The sequence below is a fragment of the Sus scrofa genome, chromosome 2, assembly GCF_000003025.6.
Source record: "Sus scrofa isolate TJ Tabasco breed Duroc chromosome 2, Sscrofa11.1, whole genome shotgun sequence".
Lineage (NCBI taxonomy): Eukaryota > Metazoa > Chordata > Mammalia > Artiodactyla > Suidae > Sus > Sus scrofa.
This window is the reverse complement of record NC_010444.4, coordinates 18,848,801-18,865,740: the sequence shown is the minus strand read 5'-3', so window position 1 is coordinate 18,865,740 and position 16,940 is coordinate 18,848,801. Positions and strand designations below refer to the sequence as shown.

Below are 16,940 nucleotides of genomic sequence, written 5' to 3'. Positions count from 1 at the left end.
TGCCGCCGTGGGAAAGACAAAAAGACAAAAAAAAAAGATTTAAAGTGTCGTGTCAATTTCTGTTGTATAGCATGGTGACCCAGTCATACATATAAATACATTCTTTTTCTCATACGACCTTCCATCATGTTTTGTCCCAACAGATTGGATATAGTTCCCTGTGCTGTACAGTAGGACCTCATTGCTTATCCATTCTAAATGTAATAGTCTGCCACTCTTTGCTTTTTATAGACAACTCCTGTGCATCTTCAAGATCCAGCTCAAATGTCATCTCCTCTGTGAAGGATTCACAAAGGTCTCCAGGCATTTAGTTGTTCTGTTTGCTGTCTTACTTTTAGTCAAGGCACATAATATTAGTTGCTTGCATGTCTTACATCCCATCAGACTGTGAGCTTCTTATATATTGTGTTCTATATAACTTTGTATTCCTGCATACGGTAAATATTCGTTAGTGATGAAATGTGAACTTTGCCTTCCTGGGTAAATTGGATTAACATATTCAGCAATTACAAAATCGTGTATTTCCTTCTAAATGGTATTGTGTGTGTGTGTGTGTGTGTGTATATATATATATATATATATAGTATGTAAATAAAAGGTCTAAGAGAAGCAAGCTAAACCTCAAAGGGGAAGATTGTGACCTTTATTTTTGCAGGTTTAGAAAATTAGTTTCCTCAATTCTACCAGAAATCATTGGACTTTGAGAAAATTAATTTCCCACTTATCAACTCAAAAGAGATTGATTTTTAAGCCAGATGGCTAGTTTGTTTAATCACAAGAGGGTTACTCCTCCCTGCTGCCTGGCAGCCTCATGTCTCTTTCTGGCGTCAGGTACCCACACAAACAAATGAACATCAAAGGTTGTTTGATAAACTCAGAATCAGCACAGATGAAACTGAGTCATGTTAAGGGATGTTTTTTCAGTTTATAGAAACTGTCCCTGTTCCAGTACAGCTCGATAATGACCAGAATCCTCATGACTACCGAATTAGTCTTTTCCTAGGACAGTTCCGAATGAAACCCAACCGAATCTTATTCTTTGTCTCTTCATTTTCTGAATACAACATTGCTCAACACAGATAACCTCGGGTTTCGATTAAGTTTCTTTAGTTCCATGTTTCCCATGCAGTTCCATTCTATCCCTATGCTGGGGCTACAGTGTAGTTGCCCTGACTGGGACTAGGTGTTTGCCAGGTCCCTTTAATATTGTGCAGACTGTCTCTTAGGGTGGATTCCTTTCCACATTTCTAATTTAATTCTAATATGATAGTGAATCTTTACTAGTTTTACTCTTAGGTTCTAATTTTTCTTTATCATATGAAATTCTGGGAGTACCTTCTTTTTTTCCCTAGATACTGACAAGTCCACAGGCACCACAGTTGTGATAGAAGTTGGTATGTTTATACCAGCCGACTTCCTATATAGTATGCTTAAGAATCAGAAAAACTATTTTTTAATGCAGATAGTACAGTTAAGTAAAAGTCAACTATAGACATTAAAGAATTTTTGAAAACTGTTTTTGGAGGAAAATTTGAAGAAACACAAGTAGTTAAGCCCTCTCCAGTAACCATAAATTATTATGATAATCACTACATTTTTGTGGTGCTTACAAAGTGTTATGAATTGAATTGTCTTAACGTTGTGACATAGATATTATTATTAAGCCCATCTTATAGATGAGAAAATTGAGATACAGGGAAGTTAGGTACCTTGCCTAATATCTTCAGCAGGTAGCATATAACTAACTAAAACTCATCCTCAGGCCTTCTGTTTCCATAACTGTGTCATTTGCCTGTGGCTCTTAGAAATAGGGGTTTGATAGATCAGAACTTTATTTTTTCTTTCATTTTCTTTCTTTTTTCTTTTTACAGGCACACCTGCAACATATGGAAGTTCCCAGGCTAGGGGTCAAATCAGAACTGCAGCTGCAGGCCTGCATCACAGCCACAGAAACATGGATCCTAGCCACATCTATAGCCTACACTGCAGCTTACTGCAACACCCAATCCTTAACCTACCAGTCGAGGCCAGGGATCAAACTTGCATCCTTACAGAGACTAATCAGGTTCTTAACCTGCTGAGTCACAATGGGAACTACAGAACTTTATTACTATTATTATTTTTTTTATTATTATTATTATTTTGCTTTTTAGGGCTGTACCCACAGCATATGGAGGTTCCCAGGCTAGGGGTCAAATTGGAGCTGCAGCTGCCAGCCTACACCACCGCCATAGCCACAGCCATAGCAATGCAGGATCCAAGCCACATCTGCAACCTAGGGGTCAAATCAGAGCTGCAGCTGCAGGCCTACACCACAGCCACAGCAACACAGGATCCAAGCTGCATCTGAGGCCTACACTGCAGCTTAATGCAACACCAGATCCTTAACCCACTGAGTGAAGCCAGAGATCAACGCTTGTCCTCATAGATACTAGTCAGATTTGTTTCCACTGCACCACAACAGGAACTTCAAAACTTTATTTTTTTAATTGGTAAAGTCATTTTTAAAGAAAACAAGTACCTGCTATTACCATTATTTTATAAAAGATTTTAATGTCAAAAAGGTACAAAGGCAGTCTTAGAATAAAGGTCAGTATTTCTCAAAAATGAACACTGGCAACTTTATACCAACAAATGTATAGCTGGACGTGTGTGTGTGTAGTATAACTTTAGATACATGTTCCTTTTTTGTTTCTGATTTTGCTAAGGATTGGTTAAAATTGTGTCACCAATTAACATTTGAAAAATCACTACTTTAATGCCTCATCATCTGATCCACAGTTCCTTCCTGGGAAACTATCTGTTGAAGGAAGAGCGTAGGTTTTGTAGTCAGAGATATTGTTCTCATGTCCTGGCTCTACCACCTAATTGTTTAATTTAAAAATAAACAAACCAGGAGTTCCCGTCTTGGTGCAGCAGTTAACGAATCTGACTAGGAACCATGATGTTGCAGGTTCGGTCCCTGCCCTTGCTCAGTGGATTAACGATCTGGCGTTGCCGTGAGCTGTGGTGTAGGTTGCAGACTTGGCTCAGATCCTGCGTTGCTGTGGCTCTGGCGTAGGCTGGTGGCTACAGCTCCGATTAGACCCCTAGCCTGGGAACCTCCATATGCCACGGGAGCAGCCCAAGAAATAGCAAAAATACAAAAATAAATAAATAAATAAAAATTAAAAATTAAAAAAATAAACCAAAAAAAAAAAAAAAGCCTCAGAATACTCTTGAGTATTTAAATAACTTACAGAAACATTTATTTTAGTTCCTGGTACACAGATGGAACTCAGTAAATACTCTCTTCTACAAACACAGGCATGAGTCTACTGCTTCCCAGCTTAAAGCCTGCTCGTGAGCCAAGTCCTCACATGTACATACACATCGTATCTGCTCAATAAATGTCAGGAGAGGAGGCCCTGGCATATTTGTACAAGAGTTGTTACAGGAGCAATTCCATATTTGCTTTTTTTAGGTTATCTTGTTGGAATTACCTGTTTTCTCTTGCGATCCTGACCCAGCTAAAAGAAGGAAGGGTACTATTGGTGAAAATGAAAACTCATGATTGTTTTCTTCTCAGAAGTGAATCATTTCCGACCTACCTTAGCATGAGCGATTTAATCTAAGCCTTGTGTGCTTTCTCATTACTGACTTGAAATTTTGTGCCATTGTTTATGTGTTGTCTTTAATCCACAGCTTTATACTCTGACTTCAAAAAAGAGATCACTGCCTTTTTTAAAAATTAAAGTATAGTTGCTGTACAATATTATATGCTACAGATTGACAATTTTTAAAGGCCATACTCCATTTATAGTTATGATAAAATATTGGCTGCATTCCTCATGTTGTTACAATCCCACCAACAGTGTACTAGGGTTCCATTTTCTCCACACCCTCTCCAGCACTTCTTGTTTGTAGACTTTTGGATGATGGCCATTCTGGCTGGTGTAAGGTGGTACCTCAGAGAGGTTTGGATTTGCATTTCTCTGATCATCATGAGTGATGTTGAACATCTTTTCATGTGTTTTTTGGCCATCTGTATGTCTTCTTTGGAGAACTGTCTGTTTAGCTCTTCTGCCCATTTTTGGATGGGGTTGTTTGGTTTTTTTTGGTGTGGAGCTGCAGAAGTTGTTTATAAATTTAGGAGATGAATCCCTTGTCAGTTGATTCGCTTGCAAAGATTTTCTCCCATTCTGTGGGTTGTCTTTTCGTTTTGTTTAGGGTTTCCTTTGCTGTGCGGAAACTTTGAAGTTTGATTAGGTCCCATTTGTTTGTTTTTCTTTTTATTGCCAATACTCTGAGAGGTGGATCTGAGAAGATGTTGGTGTCGTTTATGTCAGGGAGTGTTTGGCCTATGTTTTCCTCTAGGAGTTTGATAGTGTCTGGTCTTATATCGAGGTCTTGAATCCATTTGGAGTTTCTTTTTGTGTGGTGTTAGGGAGTGTTGTAATTTCATTCTTTTCCATGTGGCTGTCCAGTTTTCCCAGCACCACTTATTGAACAAGCTTTCCTTTCTCCATTGTATAGTCTTGCCTCCTTTGTCATAGATTAGTTGGCAAGACTGACAAGGGATTAATCTCCAAAATTTATAAACAACTTATGCAGCTCCACATCAAAAAAACAAACAACCCCATCCAAAAATGGGCAGAAGATCTAAGTAGGTTCTCTTTATTATAATTTCTAGTCCCTTCACCATCCTTAAAGTGCTTTCTCTGAAATTTTTTTAATCCTTCTAGCAAAATATTTTCAAGTCTGGGGGCAAGTCTGCATGTATGTGCAGTGTTTCAGCTACTCTTCCTGCTGCTCTTTCTACTTCGTACTCTTCCTTCCACCCCTGATTTCTTTGGTCCTTCTTCACTTAACATGATTTTGAATACTTTGATCAAGTTACTTTTCTATGAATGTGCTCCACTTTGAAAAATCTCTTGAAACTGGGGTACCCAGACCTAACCATGAATTTCCAGATGTGTCTGGAACGTTGCAAAGTTATAGTGAACTTTTTTTTCTCCTTTTTTTCCTTTCTTTTTACTCTTTTGTTTTTTTTCCTCTTCCTTCCTTTTCTTTTTATAGTCAAAACTGCATATGCTTCTCTCCATCTCTCTGCACTTCTTCTTGTCCCTGTGATTCTTACACAGTTACGTCACAGGGCTGAAACTCAGCTCTGAATTTTCCTGGTACGTCAAGATAGGATTCATCAGAATGAATTCATAGAAGCCTCACTGTGGGTGTTCACAGTCTTTTCACTTTACAATATTTATTCTCCTTTTTCCTGTGTGAAAATGGTACAGGTTGAAGATAATTTAAAAAAATAAAGATATGGGTCTCAGTCTCTGTATCCAGTTTATATCATACCATCTGCTCTAGGAGCAGCAAGCTTAAAATTTACTTTTTCTTCTTGTTTCACCTGTGATTTAAAGCCTTCTGAGATTCCTCTAAAATTCCTGACTTCTGCATTTCCAGATGCTTATTGGACAGTATCTAGAGATATGTCCCTCCATCCATTCTGGCCTAGACTATAAGCTCCATGGGTTGTTTTATTCTGAGCTCTCAGCACTTCATTAAGCACATAACAACAAATGTTTAAATGTAATCGACTTGCTTTTTTTTTTTTTCTTTTTTTGGTGCACCTGTGTTATGTGGAAGTTCTCAGGCCAGGGATCGAACCCATGCCACAGTAGTGACAATACGAGATCCTCAACCACTAGGCCACCAGGGAACTCAACAGATATTTAAATGAATTAAGTGTCTGAAATCCTAACACTTTATCTTATTGTCTTCTCCTAATGCCATCGCCTTTGTAAATAGCGTTATTATGTTTTCATATTCACAGATTCTAAAATTTCACATAGTGAAAAGCTGACTATTTCACATCAGGCTTTAAAATCTTGAAATTATCTTTGGATTTATTCTGTTTGCCATTATATCATATCCATTTAATTACCAGATTCTGTTAATTTTTCTTCATTGACATTTCCTTATATACCTCTTTCCCCTCCCTTTTTAAAAGTTCCCCTTTACCACCACCCTAAGTCAGCTTCTCTTTAGGTAACTCATGGAGACTGTTGAAACCGCTCTCTAACTGGTCTCTGAATCCTCTGTCCTCCTCCTCTCTTCCACCCCAGACCCCTAACACACCAACTGATTTACTGCTCTGTATAAATATTATGGCTCTTGTCTTGTTATTCTTTGCTTAACAAACCAGAGGAATCTTCTTCCCAACTTTCCCATTCTCAGTGTCACCCGCCTTCCCTAAGTATCGTATTTGCTGATATACTCTATATGCATTCTTTGTTCAAGTTCATTTGAAGTCAGTAGTGCCTTCACATATACCTTCCTTATCCTGTATCTGTATGTGTTCATGGGTATGTGAGTATATATGTACCTGATTTTTTAGTTTTGTCACTCTGGGAGTACCCTCCCTAGACTTCTCTTCTGTCTAAATCCTGCCTCGGGTAGTCTGCTTCGTGTCAGAAGCATTTTGCGACTACAATCAATTATGTTTTTCCTTTAGAAAAAAATATTTAAATGCGATTGTTCTCTCATTGTTTCATATATATATATATATTGTTTCATAACTATATATATATATATATATATATAGTTTTGTGCCTCCAACTTGATTATGTTTAATTCCACAGGATCAGATTCTTTTTGTCCCCACCTGTATAGCATATAGCACGGAGATGGCACATAGTAGGCTCTAAATAAATAAAGGTTGGTATATTCTTCTGCGTCATAGCACATTTATGATTTCCCCATTCCTCACCTTTCTTTAGTATTGTTCTTTAGGAATTGCTCTCACCCCAACCCTAGTAGCCTTTGAAAAGGCGGAATGGCTGCCAGCAGCAGAAACCTGCAGCAAGTTCTATAGTCTTTCTTGACTGAATATTCATTTCCCTTAGGAAGGCCCTTTCTCTAAGAACTTTTTAAATAATGTATATTATTACCTTGTGATAAGGGCACAGGGAAGTATTAACCTTTGGGACCTGGGCCTGCAGAACTCTTCGCAACTAAACATGAATGTTTTCTTTCTTTCTTTCATGAATGTTTTCTAAATAGTAGTAGTTACTGAATGGAAATAAGGCTTCCATACCCAGCATCCTTATGCAGCCTAACTATACACTGGAGAATTAGTTACCTGCCTTCTGCCTTTGACCAAAAGCCACTTTTCTTTAAGCCCATATCCTTGACTATGGCCACATCAGTCAGAAATCCTTTTCTGTCTCAGGACTACGTGCAGAGAATCCCATGATAGCCACAGGAGAAGGAAGGAGCAGAAGCTAAAATAAACATGAGGAGTACTTAGAGAAAACTGTTGCTACAAGTCATATGCCAGGCAATTCAAATTCAGTTCCTGGTTGGGATTCCTATAGCAATCTTTTTCAGCTGCTTCCTGGGTTAGCTACTGAGAAGTTTGTAAGTCACATAGGGTGCCAGACCCTCTGCTAAAGATGTTGATGTCTGCCTTTCTGTTGCCTACTTTTCATCTTGGTTGAAAGTACACTTTTTTAGAGTTTTAAAAGTCTTGAATTGCTAAAGCAAAAGAGAAACAGCAGGTCTTCAAAGACCTCACAAAGCAAATTATTCCTGAGTTCCCATTAATTGAGTCTACAATTTTTTGTGCCTGCTGTATGGCAGGTGCAATGCTAGACATTTGGAATACAGTAGCAAACAAGATAGAAACTAAAAATTAGAACTCTTCGTCAACCCTACATTTATACTATTGACCATGTAGTTTTAGCACGTAACCAACCATTTTAATCTAAATATCCTAAAAAAAGGAGTTTGCAGACTCCCATTTGACTTTACACTAATGTTAATAATAAGCAATAGAAACCAGCAGATTGGTTCAGAAAACCTAAAAGAAATTTACTTGAAAGGACAACAGTACATTTTGTAGTTACTTGCTAACAAATAGAAGAGCCCTATTTGCTTTCTCAAGAAAAGAATGATGGAGAATCTCTGGCCACATTTTGAGCCTCATATATTTCTAGGGGTCCCTTGTATAAGTAAGTAGTTAAAAAGTTTTTCCCTGTTAAAAAAAATGAAAGAAAAGAAAGGACGACAGAGGTTTCTAGTTTCCAGCCTAGCAGCAGACCTTCCCACCTTCTGGAATAGAAACTGGGATGGGAGATGCCACCAGAGAGCTAAGGGTGGTACTGTAGACCTTCTGTGAGAAGGGCTCAAAGCTTTAGTTGTTTTTAGCCATGACATTCAGCTACCTTTCTTACCTCAAGCCTCCTCAGAAACTAAAACTATGCGCTTCCTACCCCCACCACTCCTTTTTCAGCCACACCCACAGCATATGGGAGTTCCTGGACTGGGGATTGAACCTGAGTTGTGCTGCATCCTATGCCATAGCCATATCCTTAACCCACTGTGCCGAGGATCAAACCTGCCATACCACAGAGACAAGCCAGATCATTAAGCCAATGTGCCGCAGTGGGAACTCCCTAAAATGATACATTTCTAAGATGAGTCACTCACTTTGGCTATAGGCCTGGTGATGTGGATCTGAGGTTCCTGACCTTGGCCTTATTAATGCCATGTTCTAAATTACAGAACAAGCCAGAATTACCAATTAAAGGTTATTGGGATAACGTAGACTGGCATTTTGTGAGCAATCAACCACAAGCTCTCAGGCTGTCCAAAAGGAGTCATTTTACTTTGTTACTTGTTTTTGTACCCTGTATACTTCCAAAAGGGCCTGGAGATAACTCTCACAGAACACACAACATACGATTCAGCCATTAATTCAAAATAGCCAAAGTTAAATAGTAAAGATTTTTTTCTTAAAAAAAGAAACTTTCTATTAAGACTTTCAGACTAATTTTGTCCAAAGCTTTCCAGTTAAGCATAGAGAGGAACTTGTAGGGTTGTGTAACCTTCAGTTTAGAATAATGGAAACATTGACTTCTCAGGAGAAAGAATTTTTATTAGGCCATAGCACTGAGAAACATCCACAGAAGTCTACATCAGATACATGAGCAACATAATAAATATCCTGCTAACCATTTTAGGAAAAATTACACTAGTATATTGCTATTTCTTATATCAACCATTAGTGAAAATGGGAGACTTCATGTGAAATTAGGATAATTTTCCATTAAATAAATTATTGTTCAGTTAAGGCAACAGACTGTATGGTCTGAACATGCAGCTGTATTTCATATGCTATTTGAATAAAGCTTGAAGAAGCCTATAGATTAAATAGCATAATAAACTTTATCTTTGCCATCTATGTCTTATATCTAGAGCAGATTGGTCTTTTTTTTTCCAAAAAATATATGCATATAAAATAGCCATCTTTATTCTTACTAATGACATAATCTATGACTACCTGCCATCAAGCTGTTGCCATTTTTCTCAGCCAAGTTTTTTTTATAAAAGCTAGATGACAAAGATGGTATTTTATTATGAATTTTGAAGATGTCGAATGATGTTTTTAGGAATATGAACTATAGAAGTACCTCTGAGAAGAGCCAAAACTTTTCTCAGAAAGCAAAGTTGGAGTCACTCTGGTAGTCAAATGAGTCCTGTGTAATTTTTAATAACATACTGGCACTTGAATTTCAGGTACAGTGGTTGAGGAAAGCAATGGTTCTGATGAGATGGAGAATTCAGATGAAACAAAAATGTCAGAAGAGATACTGGCTTTGGTGGATGAATTTCAACAGGCATGGCCTCTGGAAGGCTTTGGGGGAGCATTAGAGATGAAAGGAAGGCGTCTGGATTTGCAGGGGATACGCGTACTGAAGAAAGGTCCCCAAGATGGAGTGGCCAAGAGCTCTTGCTATGGAGACTGCAGAAGTGAAGATGATGAAGCAACAGAATGGGTAAGAGTTTGCCAGCTCAGGTCTTAACAAATTGTAGTCCGTATTTTTGGATGGCTTAGTTTGCAAGTATAATGTTTCTGTTGGGTATGTGGCACTACTTTACTCCATGCTCGAGTCAACCCTCACATGGGAATTGTACTGCCAGAAGCATTTCACGTTACTTGGGTGTTGCTGGCTCCTCCAGGAAGCAGAGGAAATGGATGGGTATGAAGCCATCCATGCTCAAACCTGCAGACTGGGAATGGCCTAGTTCAGACATCTTAATTTTTAGTTTCCTCTGTACCCTTCAAGGCTAGGTTATTTTGCTGATTTCACTAAACACTTTTCATCTAGACCTTTAATAATTAAATGGAAGTAAAGACGCTAAGCCTAGCACAGAACTGATTCTTCTTAAAGCCACCAATCCCACAGCCCTGGACAGATGTGATAATTGTTCTCATTTGTCCCTAACATATTTTCATTTCCTAGATCACATTCCAAGTCAAACGTGTAAAGAAACCCAAAGGGGAGCATAAGAAAACGCCTGGAAAAAAGGTGGAATCCAATCAGGTAGAAAATGTACATCGTAACCAAGCAAACCTGGAGATCACTGGCCCAAAGGTGGCATCTCCTGGGCCACAGGGTAAATTTGAATGTTTAATATGCCACTTTCTTTCAGATTTCACTGTCTCAATTCTCACAAAGTGTGTGTTTGTGACTTGAAGTAGATCAGATGAGAAGGTAATTGAGCCAAGTAAACAAGAAACCAGTCACTGATGTAAAAAGTTTGTTTTGGAGTTCCCATGTGGCTCAGCAGATTAAGTATCTGGTGTTGTCACTGCAGTGGCTGGGGTCGCTTCTGTGTACAGGTTCAGTCCCTGGCCCAGGAACTTCTACATGCTACAGGTGCAGCCAAAAAAAAAAAAAAAAAAAAGTTTGACATGTACTTGATCTTTTTAAAATTGGCCATTTGGCTTATATTCTTACCATCTTAAATACCTTAATTCTTACCTTGACAGTCAAGTTTAATATTAGTTTAAATATTAATATTAAGTATTAAAATGTGGCTTTGAGACAGACTCCCTGAGTTTAGACACCAGTTTTTCCATTTAGTTCCCTGTGCTTCATTTTCCTTATCTATAAAATGGGGATAATTGCATCTGTCTTGTAGGGTGGTTGTGAGTATTACATGAGTTTATACATGTAAAGAGCTTTAATGAACTGGGCACGTAGGGCTCAAAAATATTAACCACCTAGTAACAGTTTTGTGTGTCACATATTTCTTTACGTATTCGATAAATGCTTTGGAACTACTTTGCATTTTCATCAGAGTTTGGTGTGTACGTTCAAGGTTCATAGTTGTTCCAAAGTCTGTCTTTGGACCCCAGGTTCAGGGCCATTGCCATGAGTCTATTTACTTTCTTTTCCAACAGTGAAATAGTGGTGATAGAATTTCTTTAAAAAACACACACACACACACAAAAACTTCTTTAAAAGGATATTTTCATTGTCTTAAACTTCTAAAGTTCAAGATAATTTCGTGAAAATGAATCTTAAGTTGTACTTACCAGAGCTGAAAGCAAGAGGACACATGATAAAATATAAAGATTGAGGTCAACTTGGCTACATCCAAGAATGATCTGTGACTTGAGAAAAATACTAAGAACATCAAAAAGGACATTTTGTCATGGCTGTTTAAGAAAGATAGCATGTTTTTAACAGGTTACGGAAAGAAAGTAGCACTTCCTCTAGTACATCTGTCTGCAGTAGCAAGGAAACAGATGTCCAAACTGTAAGACATCATTATAGCAAGGAAAATTCCAGTGGATTAAATAGTAAATGTAATAAAAACATAAAAGAGGAAATTTTACATGGATATTTAAATACTTTTAAAGTAAGAAAGGACTTTCTAAAGCACAGAGAAAAAGAAAAAAATAATTCTGGCATCGGAAAACACTGAAAAATAGAAAGACAAAGGATTGAAACAAAGTATTTTTGCAGAATATTTGTTTCTATTTACAGAATATAAGCAAAGGGTATCAACATTTAAAGAGCACCTACACATTGATAGGAAGAATACCACATTTTAATAAAATATGTGCAAAGTACATGGGCAGTTCACCAAGTACACACACACACACACACACACAAACAGCCACTAAACCTGAGAAAATGTTCAGTCTCACTAGCAATCAAGGGATTATAAAGATAAAATGTGACATGCTATTTTTTTCCCTAATTGATACAAGTCTCAACAAATACTTGATTTTGAAAATGTTTCTTCCCTTACCTTAAACCTGGTTTCTTTCTATCTTTTTTTAAATTATTACTCAAATGAATTTATCACATCTGTAGTTGCATAATGATCATTCACAGGATTTCCATCCCACAGCCCAAGCACATCCCCCCACCCCCCAAACTGTCTCCTCCAGAGACCATAAGTTTTTCAATGTCTGTGAGTCAGCATCTGTTCTGCAAAGAAGTTCCGTCTGTCCTTTTTTCAGATTCCACATGTCAGTGAAAGCATTTGATGTTGGTGTCTCATAGTATGGCTGACTTCACTTAGCATGGTAATTTCTAGGTCCATCCATGTTGCTAAAAATGCTGGTATTTCATTCCTTTTAATGGCTGAGTAATATTCCATTGTGTATATATACCACATCTTCTGGATCCACTCCTCTGTCAATGGACATTTAAGCTGTTTCCATGTCTTGGCTATTGAAAGAGTGCTGCAATGAACATTGGAGTACATGTGTCTTTTTGAGTCATGGTTTTCTCTGGATAGATGCCCAGGAGTGGGATTGCTGGATCAAATGGGAGTTCTATGTTTAGTTTTCTGAGGTATCTCCATCCTGTTTTCCACAGTGGTTGCACCAATTTACAATCCTATCAAGAGTGTGATAGGGTTCCTTTTTCTCCACACCCTCTCCAGCACTTCTTGTTTGTAGACTTTTGGATGATGGCCATTCTGGCTGGTGTAAGGTGGTACCTCAGAGAGGTTTGGATTTGCATTTCTCTGATCATCATGAGTGATGTTGAACATCTTTTCATGTGTTTTTTGGCCATCTGTATGTCTTCTTTGGAGAACTGTCTGTTTAGCTCTTCTGCCCATTTTTGGATGGGGTTGTTTGGTTTTTTTTGGTGTGGAGCTGCAGAAGTTGTTTATAAATTTAGGAGATGAATCCCTTGTCAGTTGATTCGCTTGCAAAGATTTTCTCCCATTCTGTGGGTTGTCTTTTCGTTTTGTTTAGGGTTTCCTTTGCTGTGCAGAACCTTTTCAGTTTGATTAGGTCCCATTTGTTTATGTTTGTTTTTACTGTCAGTACTCTAAGAGGTGGATCTGAGAAGATGTTGCTGTCATATATGTCAGAGAGTGTTTGGCCTGTGTCTTCCTCTAAGAGTTTTATGTTGTCTGGTCTTATATCTAGGTCTTTAATCCATTTGGAGTTTCTTTTTGTGTGTGGTGTTAGGGAGTGTTGTAATTTCATTCTTTTCCATGTGGCTGTCCAGTTTTCCTAGCACCACTTATTGAACAAGCTGTCCTTTCTCCATTGTATAGTCTTGCCTCCTTTGTCATAGATGAGTTGGCTGTAGGTGCGTGGGTGCAATTTTTTGGAATAGTTTCAAAAGGAGAGGCGTTAGCTCTTCTCTAAATGTTTGATAGAATTCACCTGTGATGCCATCTGGTCCTGGACTTTTGTTTGTTGGGAGTTTTTTAATCACAGTTTCAATTTCAGTTCTTGTGATTGGGCCATTCATCTTTTCTATTTCGTCTTGGTTTAGTCTTGGAAGATTGTACTTTTCCAAGAATTTGTCCATTTCTTCTAGGTTTTCCTTTTGATTGGCGTGTAGTTGCATGTAGTAGTCTCTTAGGATCCTTTGTATTTCTGTGATGTCCGTTGTTACTTCTCCTTTTTCATTTCTAATTTTACCGATTTGAGTCCTCTCTCTCTCTTTTGCTTGGTGAGCCTGGCTAAAGGCTTCTCAATTTCGTTGATCTTTTCAAAGAACCAGCTTTTCGTTTCATTGATCTTTTCTATGGTTGTCTTTGTTTCTATTTCATTGGTTTCTGCTCCTCTGATCTTTATGATTTCTTTCCTTCTACTAACTTTAGGTCTTGTCTGTTCTTCTCTCTCGAGCTGCTTTAGACATAAAGTTAGCAGCTTGTTTACTTGAGCTTTTTCTTGTTTCCCGAGGTAGGCTTGTATTGCTATATAAACTTTCCTCTTAGAACGGCTTTTGCTGCATCCCATCAGTTTTGGAGTGTCGTATCTTCGTTGTGGTTTGCTTCTAGGTATTGTTTACTTTCCTCTTTGATTTCTTCAGTGATCCATTGGTTGTTTAGTAGCATGGTGTTGAGTGTCCACGTGTTTGTGTTTTTTGCCGTTTTTTTCTTGTTGTTGATTTCCAGTCGTATAGCGTTGTGGTCGGAAAAGACGCTTGATGTGATTTCGGTTTTCTTAAAGTTGCCGAGGTTGGATTTGTAGCCCAGGATGTGATCAGTCTTAGAGAATGTTCCATGTGCACTTGAGCAGAATGTGTATTCTGTTGCTTTTGGATGGAAAGTCCTCTGAATAGCTATGAAGTCCATCTGGTTTACTGCATCACTCAGGGCCTGTGTTTCCTTCTTGATTTTCTGTCTGGTTGATGTGTCCATTGCGGTAAGTGGGGTGTTAAAGTCCCCCACTGTTAGTGTGTTCTTGTTGATTTGTCTTTTTGAGGTTGTTAGCAGTTGCCTTGTATATTGTGGCGAACCTGTGTTGGGTGTGTAGATATATAAAATTGTTATATCTTCTTCTTGGATTGATCCTTTGATCATTATGTCGTGACCGTCTTTGTCCCTTAACATAGTCTTCATTTTAAAGTCTCGTTTGTCTGATACGAGTATTGCTACTCCAGCTTTCTTTTGATCCCCGTTTGCATGAAATATTTTCTTCCATCCTCCCAGTTTCAATTTGTATGTGTCCCTAGAAGTGAAGTGGGTCTCTTGAAGACAGCATGTATTTGGGTCTTGTTTTTGTATCCATTCAGCCAGTCTGTGTGTTTGGGTTGGGGCGTTTAGTCCATTAACATTGAAGGTAATTATTGATATGCGTGTTCCTATTGCCATTTTCTTAGTTGCTTTGGATTTGGTTTTGTTGCTCTTTTTTCTTCCCTTCTTTTCTTGTTCTCTCCTCTTCTGGTTTGATGACTATCTTCAGTGTTGCCTTTGAGTTGATTTGTCTTTGTTAGTGTATTAATTGTAGATGTTTGGTTTGCAGATATTCCGAAGTTGTGATATAAGAGTCTATATGTATGTGACATTGTTTTAAGTTGCTGGTCTCTTAATTGCACGTTCATCTCCAGCGTCTTGCGTTTGTACCCACCTCTTCTCATGATTTCTGATTTGGGGGGCATCATTGTGCGTGGATGCTTTCGTCTCTTTACTGTGTGTATACCTTTACTGGTGAGCCTTGTCATTTGTGGTATTTTTGTTTCCTGCTGCTGTCTTGTCTTTTCTGCCTAGAGAAGTTCCTTTCGTATTTGTTGTGAGGCTGATTTAGTGTTGCTGAATATTCTCTCAGCTTTTGCTTATCTGTGAAGGGTTTGATTTCTCCTTCAAATCTGAATGAGAGCCTTGCTGGGTAGAGTAATCTTGGTTGGAGGTTTTTCCTTTCATCATGTTAAGTGTATCATGCCACTCCCTTCTGGCCTGCAGTGTTTCTGCTGAAGGATCTGCCGATGATAACCTTATCGGGGGTTCCCTTGTATGTTAATTGTTTCTTTTCCCTAGCTGCTTTCAGGATTTTCTCTTTGTCTTTAATTTTGGTTTGATTAAATATGTGTCTTGGTGTATTCCTCCTTGGGTTTATTTTACATGGTACTTGTTGTGCTTGCTGGATTCAAGTGAGTGGTCCCTTTCCCATGTTAGGGAAGTTTTTGGCTATTATCTCTTGGAATATTTTTTTCTGTCCCCTTCTCTCTCTCTTCTCCTTCTGGCCCCCTATAATGCGGATGTTGGTGCGTTTAACGTTGTCCCAGAGTTCTCTGAGACTCTCTTCATTTGTTTTCAGTCTTTTTTCTCTTTTCTGTTCCGCATCCGTAATTTCAACTAATCTGTCCCCCACCTCGCTTATTTGTTCTTCTGCCTCCTGTATTCTGCTGTTGGCTGCTTCTAGTGAATTTTTTATTTCAGTTATCGTATGTTGCATCTCTTTTTGTTTACGTTGTCTGTCTTGTGTCTCTTTGGTCAGTGTTTGCTGTAAGCTATCCATCTTTGGCTCCAGTTTATTTCCAGTGTCTTGCATCATCTTGAGCATCAACAGTCTAAGGTCTTTTTCCTGGAGGCTGAGAATCTCCTTATCACTTAGCTGATTTCCTGGGGTTTTTTCTTTCTCCCTCCTCTGAGTTATAGTTCTCTGTCTTCTCATTTTTATAGGTTTTTGGTGTGGTGACCTTTTTACAGATACTAGAGTTGTAGCCTGTCTTACTTCTGGTGACTGCCCCCCTTGTGGCTGAAGTCGGTATGGGGGCTTGCTGTAGGCTTCCTGATGGGAGGGGCGGATGCCTGCCCACTGGCAGGTGGAGCTGATTCTCATCCCTTTGGTGGGTGGGGCTTAGTGCCTAGATGGGATTAGAGGAGGTTGTGTGCCTGAGGGGTCTTTAGGCAGCCTGTTTACTGAGGGGCGGGGCTGTGATCCCACCTGGGTTGTTGTTTGCCCTGGGGCTTCTCAGTGCTGACTGATGGGTGGGGCCAGGTTTTCCCAAAATGGCCACCTCCAGAGAAAGGCATGCTGCTGAATATTCCCGAGAGCTTTGTTTCAATGTCCTTTCCTCACAACCAGCCACATTCAGCCCTGTTTTCCCAGGATGTCCTCCAAGAACTGCAGTCAGGTTTGACCCAGATTCCTATGGAGCCTTTGCTTTGCCCTGGGGCCCAGTGCATGTGAAAGTCTGTGTGCACCTTTTAAGAATGGGGTCTCTGTTTCCCCCAGTCCCGTGGAGCTCCTGCGCACAAGCCCCACTGGCCTTCAATGCCAGATGCTCCAGGGGCTCTTTCTCCCAGTGCCAGTTTCCTGCACGTGAGAGTGTGATGTGGGGCTGAGAACTCTCACTCGTGTAGGTGAGTCTCTGTGAACCAGTTAGTTTCCAGTCTGT

At 39.0% G+C, this 16,940-nt stretch overlaps 1 protein-coding gene across 5 annotated transcripts in view; it reads left to right on the top strand.

Annotated features, from left to right (window-relative positions):
- TTC17 (tetratricopeptide repeat domain 17) overlaps positions 1–16,940 on the top strand; it is a 147,147-nt gene that overhangs the window by 88,927 nt on the left and 41,280 nt on the right. For all 5 annotated transcript variants that reach the window (XR_002341496.1, XR_002341497.1, XM_021083171.1 and 2 more), the window contains 2 exons: positions 9,565–9,824; positions 10,293–10,446. Coding sequence is in view for 3 of the 5 variants with exons in the window: in XM_021083171.1 (XP_020938830.1) it covers positions 9,565–9,824; positions 10,293–10,446 (414 nt within the window). In the remaining 2 variants the exon portion in view is untranslated. The remainder of the gene's footprint in view (positions 1–9,564; positions 9,825–10,292; positions 10,447–16,940) is intronic.